This window comes from Prunus dulcis, chromosome 1 (genome assembly GCF_902201215.1).
Source record: "Prunus dulcis chromosome 1, ALMONDv2, whole genome shotgun sequence".
NCBI lineage: Eukaryota > Viridiplantae > Streptophyta > Magnoliopsida > Rosales > Rosaceae > Prunus > Prunus dulcis.
The window spans coordinates 26,233,022-26,247,560 of record NC_047650.1 but is presented as its reverse complement, the minus strand read 5'-3'; the positions used below and the strand labels follow the sequence as shown (position 1 = coordinate 26,247,560).

The 14,539-nt window shown below is 37.4% G+C and overlaps 3 protein-coding genes across 5 annotated transcripts; 1 reads left to right on the top strand and 2 right to left on the bottom strand.

Annotated features, from left to right (window-relative positions):
* The first annotated feature begins 5,377 nt into the window (after window positions 1-5,377).
* Window positions 5,378-11,361, top strand: LOC117614194 (putative phospholipid-transporting ATPase 9). The gene is made up of 11 exons (XM_034342919.1): window positions 5,378-6,569; window positions 6,886-8,237; window positions 8,436-8,546; window positions 8,645-8,921; window positions 9,013-9,101; window positions 9,197-9,305; window positions 9,500-9,709; window positions 9,844-9,969; window positions 10,078-10,176; window positions 10,273-10,464; window positions 10,574-11,361. The coding sequence occupies exons 1-11, from the start codon at window positions 6,174-6,176 to the stop codon at window positions 11,204-11,206; spliced, it is 3,594 nt and encodes a 1,197-aa protein (XP_034198810.1). The 5' UTR covers window positions 5,378-6,173; the 3' UTR covers window positions 11,207-11,361.
* A 617-nt stretch (window positions 11,362-11,978) lies between these two features.
* LOC117619513 (probable calcium-binding protein CML16) lies at window positions 11,979-14,073 on the bottom strand. Of its 3 annotated transcripts, XM_034349596.1 has the most exons (3): window positions 13,965-14,073; window positions 13,712-13,786; window positions 11,979-12,875 (listed from the first exon to the last, which is right to left on the bottom strand). In XM_034349596.1, the coding sequence occupies exons 2-3, from the start codon at window positions 13,753-13,755 to the stop codon at window positions 12,398-12,400; spliced, it is 522 nt and encodes a 173-aa protein (XP_034205487.1). In that variant the 5' UTR covers window positions 13,756-13,786; window positions 13,965-14,073; the 3' UTR covers window positions 11,979-12,397. The 3 variants fall into 3 exon arrangements, with proteins under 3 accessions (XP_034205487.1, XP_034205555.1, XP_034205416.1); XM_034349664.1 differs by lacking the exon at window positions 13,965-14,073 and having other exon boundaries at window positions 13,708-13,773; XM_034349525.1 differs by lacking the exon at window positions 13,965-14,073 and having other exon boundaries at window positions 11,984-12,875; window positions 13,712-13,853.
* LOC117619725 lies at window positions 12,765-14,382 on the bottom strand. Its single transcript, XM_034349775.1, has 3 exons — window positions 13,965-14,382; window positions 13,708-13,786; window positions 12,765-12,875 (listed from the first exon to the last, which is right to left on the bottom strand). Exons 1-2 carry the CDS (start codon window positions 14,359-14,361, stop codon window positions 13,746-13,748), a joined length of 438 nt encoding a protein of 145 aa, XP_034205666.1. The 5' UTR covers window positions 14,362-14,382; the 3' UTR covers window positions 12,765-12,875; window positions 13,708-13,745.
* Between the last annotated feature and the right edge of the window lie 157 nt (window positions 14,383-14,539).

The following is a 14,539-nucleotide window of genomic DNA, read 5'->3' as shown; positions in this document are numbered from 1 at the left end:
ATATCTCATCCATTGTCAACTCCCCCTTACTTACATGATACAAACATTTTTATATATATAATATGATTATTTAAATCGTGCTTGTGCCGATGGTGTAACTATATATATTAAATATAAATTATAAAAATGTTGGCCTCTAGTATTGCTACACCTGTTCAAATTCTAGAGCGGTACCATGTACGGAAATTGCCAATTATTTCCATGGTTGGTGTTTACATGTAACGCTAATTCTATCCACAAAGACGCAAGGCATTTGCGGGTTGGTAGGTCACCTTAATGGAAGTCCATTTCAACATGACCATTACTAGTACATTTGGCGTTTCAACATTTTCTTTAATTGGTGATCCATATGTATCATGACATTGACACTTCCTATTTTCTTTTCTGGGCGTTATACATGGATTGGAAGACTGTAACATTTTTGTTGGGACCCTGGACCTTGATCCAAATTTGTACTCAATTAACCGCATAGTTAATGAAAACATTAACACTTAATTTATTTTTAGTATATAAACGATAGTTTAAACTACTCTAATTAATCTAATTTACGAAGAAGATGAATTCAAAGTTGTGTACAAATAGACATATTTACTGTCCTAACTAACTTACGTAATTCACTTCTACCTAATTGATTTGAGAGCATAATTTGGTTTTGTGCTAGGGCCCCCTAATTGATCGTAACAATGTCTTCCTATACTAAAGTCCAAACCATGTAAAAAGTCTTATCCTCTCTTTATCTAGAGAGGGATAGGATAGCCACTTAGGGAGGGGGGCACGCAAAGGCTGCCAACCACATATACATATTAAAGTTAAACAACATGAGCATTGAGCACATAACAAGTTGAGGAGCTTCTTCATTCTTCACATCAATTCAATATCTTCTTTTAAAAAATCCACTCAACTTGTTCGAGGGAACAATAACAGTTTTTCAAAATATAAGTGCAACTACTAATTGATCTGGATTCTGGAGCACGACAATAAGCCAACCACCTTCCCTACAACTAACAATTTATATCTGTATGATTGTTTCAATCAAGAAGACAAAAATAAATAAATAAACTATATTTAAAATACATATATAAGTTGGTGTGAAGAGCATAAGAAGAGGAACATAACCCATGCAGCCAGGGTTGCACGACCGGCAGCCAACTGACCCAACCCACCAAGAGCCGCGCGGCCCTCCCTCCCTGACCACTTCACCATATCATACAAAATTCAATGCAATTAAGAAATAACTAGGTTGAATTAGGGTTTCAACTCATCACTCCTCCTCCTCCACGTTACATTTCTTGAAGCTTATATTATTATTTATTATGAATATTCCATGCTAGCCAGGCATAATAAATATAGAGAAGACAAAAAACGCGGCTAAATAAATAAATAAATTCCCAAGTCATTGCAACTAATTACAAGGAAATTCCCATAGGGTCCTAAGTCCTACCATTTTATGCAACGTCCCCCACCCCACCCCATCATTCCCAATTGGGTGGGTGACTTCATTGACCATACCACCTTGACCGTGAGAATGGTTATGGATGATTCCATACTCAATATGGGACTTGACTTTGAGACCAATTGACACAAACTCATCTTGGAATTTTTCTTGCAAAACAAGTTCAAGATATCTATTTTTCCAATATACCCCCCCATTGACAAGTTGACATTTTTATGGTTTAATTTGTAGATATGTGGTAGATGAAGCCGTTCACTTGTCAAACACGTACGTACATACGTATAGCATGTATACAGGAAATTGATCATATATATTAAAAGCACGCAAATATTGACAATCTGTATTTTGAGTTGTTTCTGTAGTTGCAATATTAGTATCAAGTTTTTTATTTTCAATTTTGAAAAATCTATCTTCCAGGAAAAATAGTACCAAGACCAACATAATATTTGACCTTAGTTTTTAAGTTGTTACATTTCAAATTGATTTAGTATTGGGGGGGCCTATAGATTTAGGATATTCTAAGAATATGATGTTGCTGAATAAAAGAGAGTAGTATGTAAAACGTATGGATGTATTTGTCTCTGCATGTGTATTTTCTTGGGATATTTTGGAAAAAGTCAAAGGAGAGAGAAATATTTTTAAAAGATTCCAAAATAGACAAAAATACCCTTATTTATTTTTGAATTTCTTAAAGAACCATTTATACTTGCATGTCTTTGGTTTGAAAATTAAGAGATTTTTTCGTCTTTTTTAGAAAATTTTTGGCTTTTTCTAAAAGTGAAAGTATTTTTTTGGCTAAAACTTAAATTTACTTATTCCGTTTTAGTAAATTTAAGTTTTAGCAAAAAAAAAAAAACTTTCACTTTTGAAAAAAAACCAAATTTTTTTAAAAAAACGAAAAATATCTCAACTTTCAAAACAAAGATATGCAAAATAAATAATTCCTTAAAAAATTCAAAAATAAATAAAAACAATTTTGTCTATTTTAATTTCTTTTAAAAAATTTCTCTCTCTTTTGATATTTTTCAAAATCTCCCGTTTGTTTTCTCATTTTGGCTCGGGAGAGAGAGAGAGCGCGCGCGTGTTATTGATTGGTCACTGCCCCTCTTTTTCCAAGTCGTGCCAAAAACGTGTCACTATATGAGTGTTCGTCGGGACACGTTAGCAATGATACCTTTGAAGATTTTATTTCCTTTTCCTTTATACCTCATTCCACTGTGTGACCATGTCTATGTGCACAACTAATAACAATAGAACCATATGTTGACTAGTCAACGCAGATGATGATTGGGTCTTAAAAATATTACATACGCATCCCTCCAATTGGGTTCAGACAAAATAGCTGTTAGAAACTGACCATTTCAGGTAAGGCAATTTTGCATGATTTGCTTTGGGTAAATTTTATTTTATTTTTCCTTTATTATTAAAAAGATATCAACGTCAAGGATGAGATTTTGTAGCATGGTCAGCTTTTCTTATATCCTATTAATTTCTTATGTGTATATGCATAATGCATGGTTGTTGGAGGAAATGGACGGATGTGTTTGGTTGTAAACGAACTTTCTGGCTCCCATTGTGATTATCTCCAAATTGTATAATATGCATGTTAATTTTGTGGTCACATATGGAAAATAAAGGAAAGTCATTTGTGCTATTATAATAATAGATTTTGAGAACCTATCTATTATCATTATTTTTAAATAGATAAATAAACTATTGTACAAGCATGTAAAACAAATAACCCTATGATTTAACAAATAAATAAAAATTTGATAAGCCACATCACGGATGACGAATGACAATTACAATGAAAATGGCACACACTGATTGGTCAATAAGCTGAGGAACAATGAGCCCCCCGGCAGCCTCTCCTGTGGATGCTGCTGGCCAAGTGGCCCTTGGCAAAATATAATACGACTATTTTTGACAGAGATGTACATTCATGCACACGCATCGAATTCACGGTCCTTTTGGATGAAATACAAGGGATTTTTGCTACGGCTAATTTATTTTAGGTGTGTCTTTGTTTCTTTCACGGGCCGGCGACTGCTTCTTTGCCTCTTTTCCCAATTCATGCATGCTGCCATTTTGTTGGAAAAATATTCCATGTGCACGACCTCCTTAATACACGTGTCTATGAAGAGATTAGAAATTATGAATAATTTGATAGTCCTAAAATTAGGTAAATGGGTTGTTAAACAAGATTAACATAAAACATGCTTATATTATCCCAAGGCCAAATCGATTTGGCATCTTCATATTCCTCAATCGTTTTTTATGGGTCATTTCCCAAATATGTATATTTTCATTAATCTTGTATGATTTTGTGTGGCTATATAAATTTCTTATGAAAATGATGCATCATGTACTCATCTATATAATGTCTCAATACTTGATTTACCTTTTGTTATTCACCATTCTAGATTCCTTACCATTTGGTTTGGTTATTTCCTTTTCGATTGTTCGATTCGTATTCTCCCTTAAAATTTCTCAATCTCAATTTTCACCTCAATTTGTCCGATTATGTTTAAATTAATTTATGTTTTGATGATGTATCATTGAACACGATGAAGTGAGTTTACAATATTCAGAAATTTTAGATTGAGTTGTTTAAATTAATTTATATCTTGGTAAAGTATCATTGAACGCAATTAAGTGAGTTTACGATATTCATGAATTTTAGAATGGTTGTTTATTGAGTAATTTTAGGTGGTCTTAATGTACAATTTGCCTGAAAAACTGTTTTGTCTCCCTATTGATTAGAAAGCAAGAGCAAAATCGTATACTACTAAAACACTAATAAATATAAAGTAACAATTACTTTCTAAATATATTGATCATAAATTAAATCATACCTACCAATGCACGGTGATAATTATGCTACAGAGAAAAACTTAATTGTCATCGTGGCTATACATGCCAAATTCCTCCTCATCCATGGCTTGATTTATGAGTAGCAAAATTTGGTAATGAGAATCCTTAATAGATTTCATGCGAAAGTAATGCCCAGTGACGGGATATTAGTTTCAAACGAAATAGAAACATACCATTAATCTCGACCCCTCTTCGAATCAAAACAAAAAACATGTTTTGTATGTTTTTATTTATTTTGCTGAATTGACGAACAAAAAGCTTTATTTTTAGTCTTTGAATCAGACAAAGTGCCAAGAGTATGAAAAAAACAGGAATAGAAAAAAAGACAAGGAAAAGTGCATGTGATGTTAGAAGGAGAAACATTAGTGCTTGGCTGTAAGAGTGTTTGACCCGTCGATCACGTTGCCATGCCCCGTCATGACTTCGCACATTGGCCCTAACTTGTGTCTTAAAATTCCTTAAAAAAATCAATTTTGTTGTGTTTTCTTTCCTTTTTTTATTTATTCCAACTAATTTAAAAAACCCAAAATAAAAAAGAAATTTACTTGAAAAAAAACCCAATTTTCCAGTAATTTGCTCAAAGTTTATTATATACCTTCCAGTTTCCAATTTGATGAAGGTGGGAAGTGTGGGAAATTTCTGGTCAAGCAAAAAAGAAACAGAGAGTTTTTTTTTTTTTTTTGCTTGACACAAACCTTCCAATTTGTCTTCCTCTCATGCCTCTCTCTCTCTCTCTCTCTCTCTCTCTCTCCTTTCTTCATGCTTTACTGATGTAATAGATTAATTATCTTCTGATTAATCATTACATCAGAAAAATTAATGTATTTCATTTTGGGGACTTTTCTAATGAAGTTTCTGAGAGAGAGGGACAAGAAGGAAGACCAATTCACATAGAGAGGGAAAGAGAGACACAGAGACACAGAGACATTAACAGGCACCATTGATAAGCTCCCATAACTTTCCCGCGAAACTGAATTTTTCCAGAAAACAAATCCCATTAATCAAATCAATCTTCTAGACCTGCCCCCCCCCCCCCCCCCCCCCAATTTCGAAAACATCTATTTCAAACACATTCCTTTCCTTCTTCTTTTGTTTCCTGGGAAAGCAGTTGAATTTGGAAATCTATAAACAAACCCAAAAGGGAATGCGCGTCCTTAACATAAGTCAAAATGCGAGATCCAATCCAAGTCTTCGTTCAAAGCCTTAATTTGTAGAGACCATTTCAAATACCCGGATATTCATGTAAACCTTTTCTCTATTTTACCAGCTTCTTCCATACTCTATTTTCATCATATTCTTGGTGTTGGATTTCTGGGACAAAGTTCACACTTTTGGGTGCCAAAGTTGCCTAGATTACAAACTGGGATTACAATATAGAAACCTTTGTGCTTATATTACCCTTGAAGAGTTAGCCTTTCTGGTTTTATCTGTTTCAAGCTTTTTTCTCTCAAAATTCTACACATTTATTATTCTTTCTCTGTCTAATACCAAATTTTTTTATTCTTCTTTTACTGGGGTTCTGAGCTTCTGGCTGAGAAACTTTTTTTTTTTGTTGGGCTTTCCCTGGGGTTCTGTTCTTATAAACTGGGATTTTCCCCCCTCGTTTGGGTGTCTGTGTTTAATGTTTGTGAATTTTTGGGGGGTTGTGGAACTGGGTTTTTGTTGTCCTTGAAGAACCAAGCTGTATTTATCAGTGAGGAATTGCTTTACAAGGAGCTGCAGTAGCTGTTACCTGTTATTTGCACTAGGCTTGTTTTCAAAATTATATAGGTGGGTTTGTGTTGGTCTTGGTATTGGGGTTAGCTTGAGCTTGTAGTAGTGTGAGAGGGACATAGACACAGAGAGAATGAGGGGAGGTGGCAGAAGGAGAAAGCTGCGTTTCAGCAAGATCTATTCTTTCACTTGTGGTAAATCTTCTTTGAGGGATGAACATTCACAGATTGGGGGACCAGGATTTTCCAGAGTGGTTTACTGCAATGACCCAGATTGTTTTGATGCTGAGATTCGCAATTATGGAGACAATTATGTCAGTACTACAAAGTATACACTTGCTACTTTCTTGCCAAAATCTTTGTTTGAGCAGTTCAGGAGGGTGGCCAACTTCTACTTTTTAGTCATTGGAACTTTAGCCTTCACTCCTCTGGCTCCATACACGGCTGTCAGTGCCATCATCCCTCTTATTATCGTCATTGGGGCGACCATGGTTAAAGAGGGTATCGAAGATTGGCGTCGAAAACAGCAGGTACTATTTTGCTTACCCAGTTTGGCTCTGTATTTTCGTTGTTTTCATTTTCCTCTTCCCTTCAGAATCCTCATTGAATGTGTAAAATTAAACATTAGGATACAGTTTTCAATGACTTACCATAACTAACTGAGGATTGCTCTGTGACTTGGAGGATGATCAAACTAAATTTTAAAAACTTTCTTCAAGATATTCTGTATCGGAATTATTTGACTGTGCTGTGTATCTTACCTGTTTTGTAGTTTATATATCATTTGGTCTTTATGTAAACTGTCACCCAGAGCTATATAATCTTACAGTTGGAATAATTTTTCAGGATATTGAGGTGAACAATAGAAAAGTTAAAGTACATAAAGGTAACGGGGCTTTTGATTATACTCCTTGGAAGAATCTGAGAGTGGGAGATATAGTGAAAGTAGAAAAGGATGAATTCTTTCCAACGGACCTCCTCTTGCTTTCATCTAGTTATGATGATGCAATCTGCTATGTTGAGACCATGAACCTTGACGGGGAGACAAATTTAAAGTTAAAACAAGCATTGGAGGTAACTTCGTCCTTACATGAGGACTCTAACTTGTGCGATTTTAACGCGGTTGTTAAATGTGAAGACCCGAATGCAAATTTGTACTCATTTGTTGGAACTATGGAGTTTGAAAAGCAACAGTTTCCCCTCTCTCCTCAACAGCTTCTCCTCAGAGACTCTAAACTCCGAAATACCGACTACATATATGGAGTTGTTATCTTCACTGGTCTCGACACAAAGGTTATTCAAAATTCTACAGATCCCCCTTCAAAAAGAAGCAGAATTGAGAAGAAGATGGATAAAATTATCTACTTTTTGTTCTTTATTTTATTTACTATGGCAATGGTTGGATCTATTTTCTTTGGGATTGCAACCAAAGATGACTTAAACAATGGGATCATGAAAAGGTGGTATCTCAGGCCAGATGATTCTACAATTTTCTTTGATGCTAAAAGAGCTCCATATGCAGCAGTTTACCACTTTTTGACTGCCCTGATGCTGTATAGCAACTTTATCCCCATCTCCTTGTATGTGTCAATAGAAATTGTGAAAGTTCTTCAGAGCATCTTCATCAATCGAGATATTCACATGTACTATGAGGAAGCTGACAAACCAGCACATGCGCGTACCTCAAACTTGAATGAGGAACTCGGCCAAGTTGACACAATTCTCTCAGATAAAACTGGAACTCTGACTTGCAATTCAATGGAGTTCATTAAGTGTTCTGTGGCAGGGATAGCTTATGGCCGAGGTTATACAGAGGTTGAGAGGGCTATGGATAGGCGAAATGGTTCACCCTTGGTTCATGAAAGTATAAACAAAGAGGCCAATGTCCAGGATTCTACTGATACAAAGCCACCCATTAAAGGCTTCAATTTTAAAGATGAAAGGATTATGAATGGAAATTGGATTAATGAGCCACATGCAGAATACATCCAGAAGTTTTTCAGTTTATTAGCAATCTGTCATACAGCCATTCCGGAAGTTGATGAAGATACTGGGAAGGTTTTGTATGAGGCTGAATCTCCTGATGAAGCAGCATTTGTGATTGCAGCAAGAGAACTTGGTTTTGAATTCTACAAAAGGACGCAAACAAGCATATCACTGCGAGAGTTGGATCCAGTGTCTGGCAAGAAAGTTGAGAGGTTAGTATATTTCTTAGTTTTTCTCATAAATAGGACTTTCAAATATGTATGCCAGAGTCTTCTTTGGTTTCCGTTGGTGTAATGTGGGTTCATCAGGTTCAGGATACCCGATTCCTAATGCCTCCACATTGATTTCACATGCACTTTTATACCAGGAATATCCACTTTTATATTCATCAAGTAACTTCTATTTTGCAGGTCATATACACTTCTGAATGTTTTAGAGTTCAACAGCACAAGGAAGCGAATGTCTGTGATTATAAGAAATGAGGAAGGAAAAGTACTATTGCTTTGTAAAGGTGCTGACAAGTATGTATTAACTGTCTCAAAACTTGAATCTGTCCCTAATTTCCCTGTTGCCAAGTTAAAAGCACTTTTCTAACCAGCGTAGCTTATTTTCTGTCCAGTGTCATGTTTGAGAGGCTTGTCAAAAATGGTACGGGGTTTGAAGAAGAGACCATGGAGCATTTAACTGAGTATGCTGATGCAGGGCTGAGGACCTTGATACTTGCCTATCGTGAACTTGAGGAAGATGAATACAGAGAATTCAATCAAAAATTTATCAAGGCCAAGAATTCAATTAGTGCAGATCGCGAAACATTGATTGATGAAGTAACAGATAAGATTGAGAGAGATCTAATTCTTCTTGGTGCAACTGCTGTTGAGGACAAACTCCAAAATGGGGTGTGTAGTCAAATACTGATGGCATAACATGGAAGTTTTTTTGTAGACATGGTATTGAATTCCAAAGTGATGTTCTTTCTTTTTTGGTTAGGTTCCTGATTGCATTGACAAGCTTGCCCAAGCAGGAATTAAGATTTGGGTTTTGACCGGAGACAAGATGGAGACTGCCATCAACATTGGGTATGATTTCTGGGGATCAATTATTTGGGCTGTGGTGAGGCCTTTTTCTTTCTTCCTACTAATGAAGGTCTCTGACTGAAATTGTTAACCTGCAGGTTTGCCTGTAGCTTGCTTAGACAAGGAATGAAGCAAATTATAATCAATTTGGAGTCTCCTGAAATCCAAGCGTTGGAAAAGACAGGAGATAAGGAAGCCATCGCCATGGTAAAACTATATACATATAGTTGAGTTAGTTTATGTATTGAAAATGAAATCTGTAGCTTTGATACATAAGGAAGTAAAACAGTGTTCTTGAACAACATAATAGCTTAATAGAGTACATACACATTAATCTATCTTAAACCATTTGAAGTCAGAGTACATATGAGGCTGATAGGATATTGCTGATTCATCTTTAGGCATCAAAAAGAAGCGTTCTCCATCAGATAACTAAGGGAAAGGCTCAGCTTACAGCATCAGGCGGGGCCTCTGAGGCATTTGCATTGATCATTGATGGAAAATCACTTGCCTATGCTCTGGAGGATGATATAAAGAAAATGTTTCTAGATCTTGCGATTGGCTGTGCATCTGTTATTTGCTGCCGTTCATCACCAAAACAGAAGGCACTGGTGTGTTTACAAATTACAATCTCATGGGTTTTTCCTTTTCATTTCAATAGCTTCATAAGGATGAATTCTTGCCTTTTCATGCTCAGATAATCAGATTTAAGAATTGATTTGTTTTAAATGTTGAAATGAAACAGGTCACTAGACTGGTCAAATCTGGAACCGGGAAAACGACACTAGCTATTGGTGATGGAGCCAATGATGTGGGAATGCTCCAAGAAGCAGATATTGGGATTGGAATTAGCGGTGTTGAAGGAATGCAGGTATTTTACAGATTCTTCCACATGTTCTATTGAATAATTTGTTTGTTTCCCTGTATTTTCTCCATGCTTTTATTCTCATGAACTTTTCATGCTTATCATTCAATTCAGGCGGTCATGTCAAGTGATATTGCCATTGCACAATTTCGATATTTGGAGCGTCTGCTGCTTGTGCATGGGCATTGGTGTTACAGAAGGATCTCATCAATGGTAATGCAATCTCGACAATGTGACAAAAAAATTTAGTTTATCACAAGCAAAAACTTGTGTCATGGTAAATTGACTTTAACAAATTTCTCCTTGCAGATTTGCTACTTCTTCTACAAGAACATCGCATTTGGTTTTACTCTCTTCTTATACGAGGCGCATACATCCTTCTCTGGACTGCCCGCATACAATGACTGGTTTTTGTCACTGTACAATGTATTCTTCTCATCATTTCCGGTGGTCGCTATGGGAGTTTTTGACCAGGATGTATCTGCCCGGTTTTGTCTCAAGGTAAGCTCACCGGGGCAATGTGCAAAATTAAGTGCAGATTAACATGCGTAATTTTGAGCCTGGTTTTTGCATCTTTTGGATTTATTGTTTATTCTGTTTGGTTGTGCAGTTTCCTCTGTTATACCAAGAAGGGGTGCAAAATGTTCTCTTCAGCTGGCGTAGAATACTCGGATGGATGCTGAATGGTGTTACAACTGCCGTGATTATTTTCTTCTTCTGCACAAAAGCGCTAGAACACCAGGCCTTCAACAATGAAGGGAAAACTGTAGGGGGGGACATTCTTGGAGCAACAATGTATACATGCATCGTTTGGGTTGTGAACTTGCAGATGGCACTTTCCATTAGTTACTTCACCTTGATACAGCACCTTTTCATATGGGGCTCGGTTGCATTATGGTATCTTTTTCTCTTGGCATTTGGAGCCATGTCGCCCTCAGTCTCCACCACTGCCTACAAGGTCTTTGTCGAAGCCCTTGCCCCCGCCCCTTCCTTCTGGCTCATCACATTCTTCGTGCCAATCTCAGCTCTAATCCCGTACTTCACATACTCATCAATTCAGATGCGCTTCTTCCCTATGTACCATAGAATGATACAGTGGATAAGGCATGAGGGCCACTCAAATGACCCTGAATTTTGTAATATGGTGCGGCAGCGATCCTTGCGGCCAACCACCGTGGGTTTCACAGCACGCTTAGCAGCAAGGACCAGCCGTACAAAAGATAGACAACGTAACCGTAGGTGATTTTTGAAAGTTTGTTCTTTGGTACTGGTACAGTACAGTAGGTCTCAGAGAATGCACTTCATCAATCTCTGCCAGTTTTTGTAACCACTGCCTTTTGTACATGATTGGGTTGCACATGCATATACATATACATACAACAAAATTTTTTGGTTCAATTTGTTCTAGGAGCGGGCCCTGGGGAGAGGGTACGGTAGCTAGATGACTGTGTACAGAAGCACAACATATGTTAGATGGGTCGTTGCTTTTAGAGAATTTATGTAAATTTTGAGTCACGGCCATTACTGACCATGCTTAGTTTACTTCTTATTGGCAAATTATATGTAATACAAAGTGAAATCATTCATTGTTAGGTTTTTTTTTTTTAAAATAATAAATTTCGATCCTTTCTCATGATTTTTCCTTTTCCCTTTCATCTTTGATCAATTCTGCTCTTGGAAATTTGGGCAATATTTTATCCATTTCTGTCTATATGTTTATACACACACAAAAACTCATCACTTTCCAAGTTGGAGCTCCCCATCCTCGTTTTTCTTTTGTTGAAAAAAGTTTAGGGTAGAGGAGGCTACCCCATTCCAGGGCCATGGCATACCCATTTTTGGTTTTTATAGATTACTCATTAAGTGAGATTGTCAGCGACTTGGGCATGAATAGCGAAAAAAACGATTCTTACCAATTCAACCAAACTCGTCCTCCTTCATTCAAAAAGAAAATCCCTACTTTGATTTGATGTGCATTGCATGGGATGGAACCCAAGTTCACATACAAAAGAACAGAAAATGACCAAATCATAACTTCATAACATAACCTGAGAGAGAATTCATATACAAATTACAACCCAAATGGTATGAAATTGAGATGGACCTAAACATGAACTACTAATAACATGACATTATTATTTATACAAAAATTTACAAGATGGGTTTTTGATTAATTAATTGGTAATTCTGATCTTAATTCACTAAAGGGATTGAGGGGCAGGTCTCAATATTAAAATTGATCAGTATATGTATTATCCCCTTTGCTGTGCAGATCCTCCTTCTTCTCCTAAAACAAATTCATCCTATATTATCAAGACAAGCCCCTCAACCCCACAAACACAAAACCAATAGAAAAATAAAAATAAATAAAACATAAAAGTCAGCGATAAAAAGTCAAACCATCCACAAACGATCATACCCGCGCCACACCTGATCAGACCCCAAGAAAATCGGCGGCAGACCGAGACATGATCGTCGCGAATTCGCTGAAGCTAATCACGCCATCGCCGTTCGTGTCGGCCTCTTGCATCATATCGGAGAGCTCTCTGTACGTCAACGGGTGACCCATTTTGGCCATGGATCCGGCGAGCTCGGCGGCGGTGATGTAGCCGTTTCCGTCGCGATCGAACGACCGGAAGACCTCCGTGAGCTGCTCCTGGTTGATGAGGATCTCCGCGTTCATGTCGGGCAAGATGGCGGTGACGAGCTCGTCGAACTCGACGGTGCCGTTTCCGTTGGCGTCCATGTTGGCGAGGAGGACGTGGAGCTGGTCACCGGTGGGCTTGACGCCCAGAGACCGGAGCAGGGCGGCGAGCTCGAGCTGGGTGAGGCTGCCGTCGGAGTCCATATCGAAGCGCATGAAGATGTCTTTCAGCTGCTTCAGCTGATCGGAGCCGAGCGCGGCCATCATTCTGGTAATGGCCAAAGAAGAAGAAGAAGAAGAAGAAGCAAGGGATCAATAAGATACCAATTGTGTTTTGGGCGTTTTGAGTTTTTTTTTTTTTAAATTTTGCGGAGTGGTAATTGGCTTGTGAAAAGTTGTGGTGTGGGGCTAATTGGGTTTTTTTTTTATGGTTTTTCTCTTTGGAAATTTGTAACGGTTCAAAGTTTGAGACTCTGTTTTTCGAGAATTGCCGATAGTATTTTTATTAATAAGTTGGTAAAAAAACCGAGCTATGTCGTCGGGATTAATTTCTTGTGTAGATTAAAACTGAAAACGCGTTTTTCTAGAGTTGATTAATATTTGACTACGTGGTTATGCATTGGGGAAAATGAATGCGGATGCTATTTACTAGGGTTGTTTGTCAACCATATTTAGGTCTTAAAAGCCTCTGTTTTACTATTTTAGTACGAGTTGATTTGGGTCGGTTTTGGTTTTCAATTAAATTTAACGCGGTTAGCACTAGAGATTAACTGAGGACAGACCCTTCAGGGGATTAATTAATTTAATTAGTTTAATTAACCAACTACCTTCATTTTGTTTCCACAAAGAACATGGGTAGGCTGTGATGAGTTTTTCAATCATTTGGAGTTGGCATAATTAAGGTGAAGATTCGAGATTCAAACAACATTTTTCTTAAAATACGGCACGTTTCCAATCATAACAAAGTTGACAATGGTGTGGTCTCGTAGGCGTGACATTTCAAAGTAAATGGACAAAAGAATTATTTGACATTTACTAGACATGCTTCTGTCAAGATATTCTATATGTGAGATATTGTATAATAAAAGGATTGGACTTACGTACTGAAATTGACAACCTGCACCTTCTTGAATATGTTTCATATCCATCCATCCATGGCTCTTTGATGAATTGCAGAAACTGTAACCATAACTAAATGAATAAGCCACAAAAAGTTGATCCATCCATGGCTATTTGACAAAGATCTAAACAACCCATTTCAACAGCTAGCTAGCTAGGTTAACTTATGATCAATGACTGACAGAGCCAACCATTTCAATCAATTGAAACTGCACAAATCTACTGTCAAATTGATCACCTTCTGCTGAATGATGAATTGGGGAACAACCCATTTCTCTTCTACCCCAAAAGCTTCCAAATCCAAACTCTCCTCTCTGAGATAACTCCTGCAGCACCTTGTCCACCTCCTCCATGCAACATCTGCAACTATGGCCTGCCTCTATGGACCTTATGGACTCTCCAAGAATACTTACAAAGTCATCCTTGAATGGATCTAGTACTATTTCTCCTTGACTTTCCACTACAATCTCTTTCCTCTTTCTTTGCTGAAGCTTCTTCATGGTGTAGTCTCTTGTCTTTTTGATCAGCTTGCAAGGAAGCTTGAACAAGATGAAGATGGTGATTTGCAGGATCAAGCATTGACAGCAACATGAAATGACCACACAATCTGCAGCAACCATGCCACAATCTTCCATGGCTTCGGAAAGTCAGGAGGAAAGGGGTGATGGTGGTAAAGAGAACAGTTTAAGGAAATCATACCCCTGACCCTGCTGTTAAGGAATAAGTTCCTTCTCTTCCCGGGACGTAATAGAAAGGGTGAAGCAATTGGAACGATATGTGGCAGATTGCTAAAAAGGCTGTATATGAGTCATG

Coding starts and splice junctions, on each gene's coding strand:
- LOC117614194 (XM_034342919.1), top strand. CDS start 6,174: ATGAGGGGAGGTGGCAGAAGGAGAAAGCTGCGTTTCAGCAAGATCTAT. Junction 6,570..6,885: donor ATTGGCGTCGAAAACAGCAG/GTACTATTTTGC, acceptor ATAATTTTTCAG/GATATTGAGGTGAACAATAG. Junction 10,177..10,272: donor ACAGAAGGATCTCATCAATG/GTAATGCAATCT, acceptor TTCTCCTTGCAG/ATTTGCTACTTCTTCTACAA.
- LOC117619513 (XM_034349525.1), bottom strand. CDS start 13,830: ATGGATCAACTTTTTGTGGCTTATTCATTTAGTTATGGTTACAGTTTC. Junction 12,876..13,711: donor GGTGCAGGTTGTCAATTTCA/GTACGTAAGTCC, acceptor GGCCATTACCAG/AATGATGGCCGCGCTCGGCT.
- LOC117619725 (XM_034349775.1), bottom strand. CDS start 14,361: ATGGAAGATTGTGGCATGGTTGCTGCAGATTGTGTGGTCATTTCATGT. Junction 13,787..13,964: donor AATTCATCATTCAGCAGAAG/GTGATCAATTTG, acceptor TTATGGTTACAG/TTTCTGCAATTCATCAAAGA.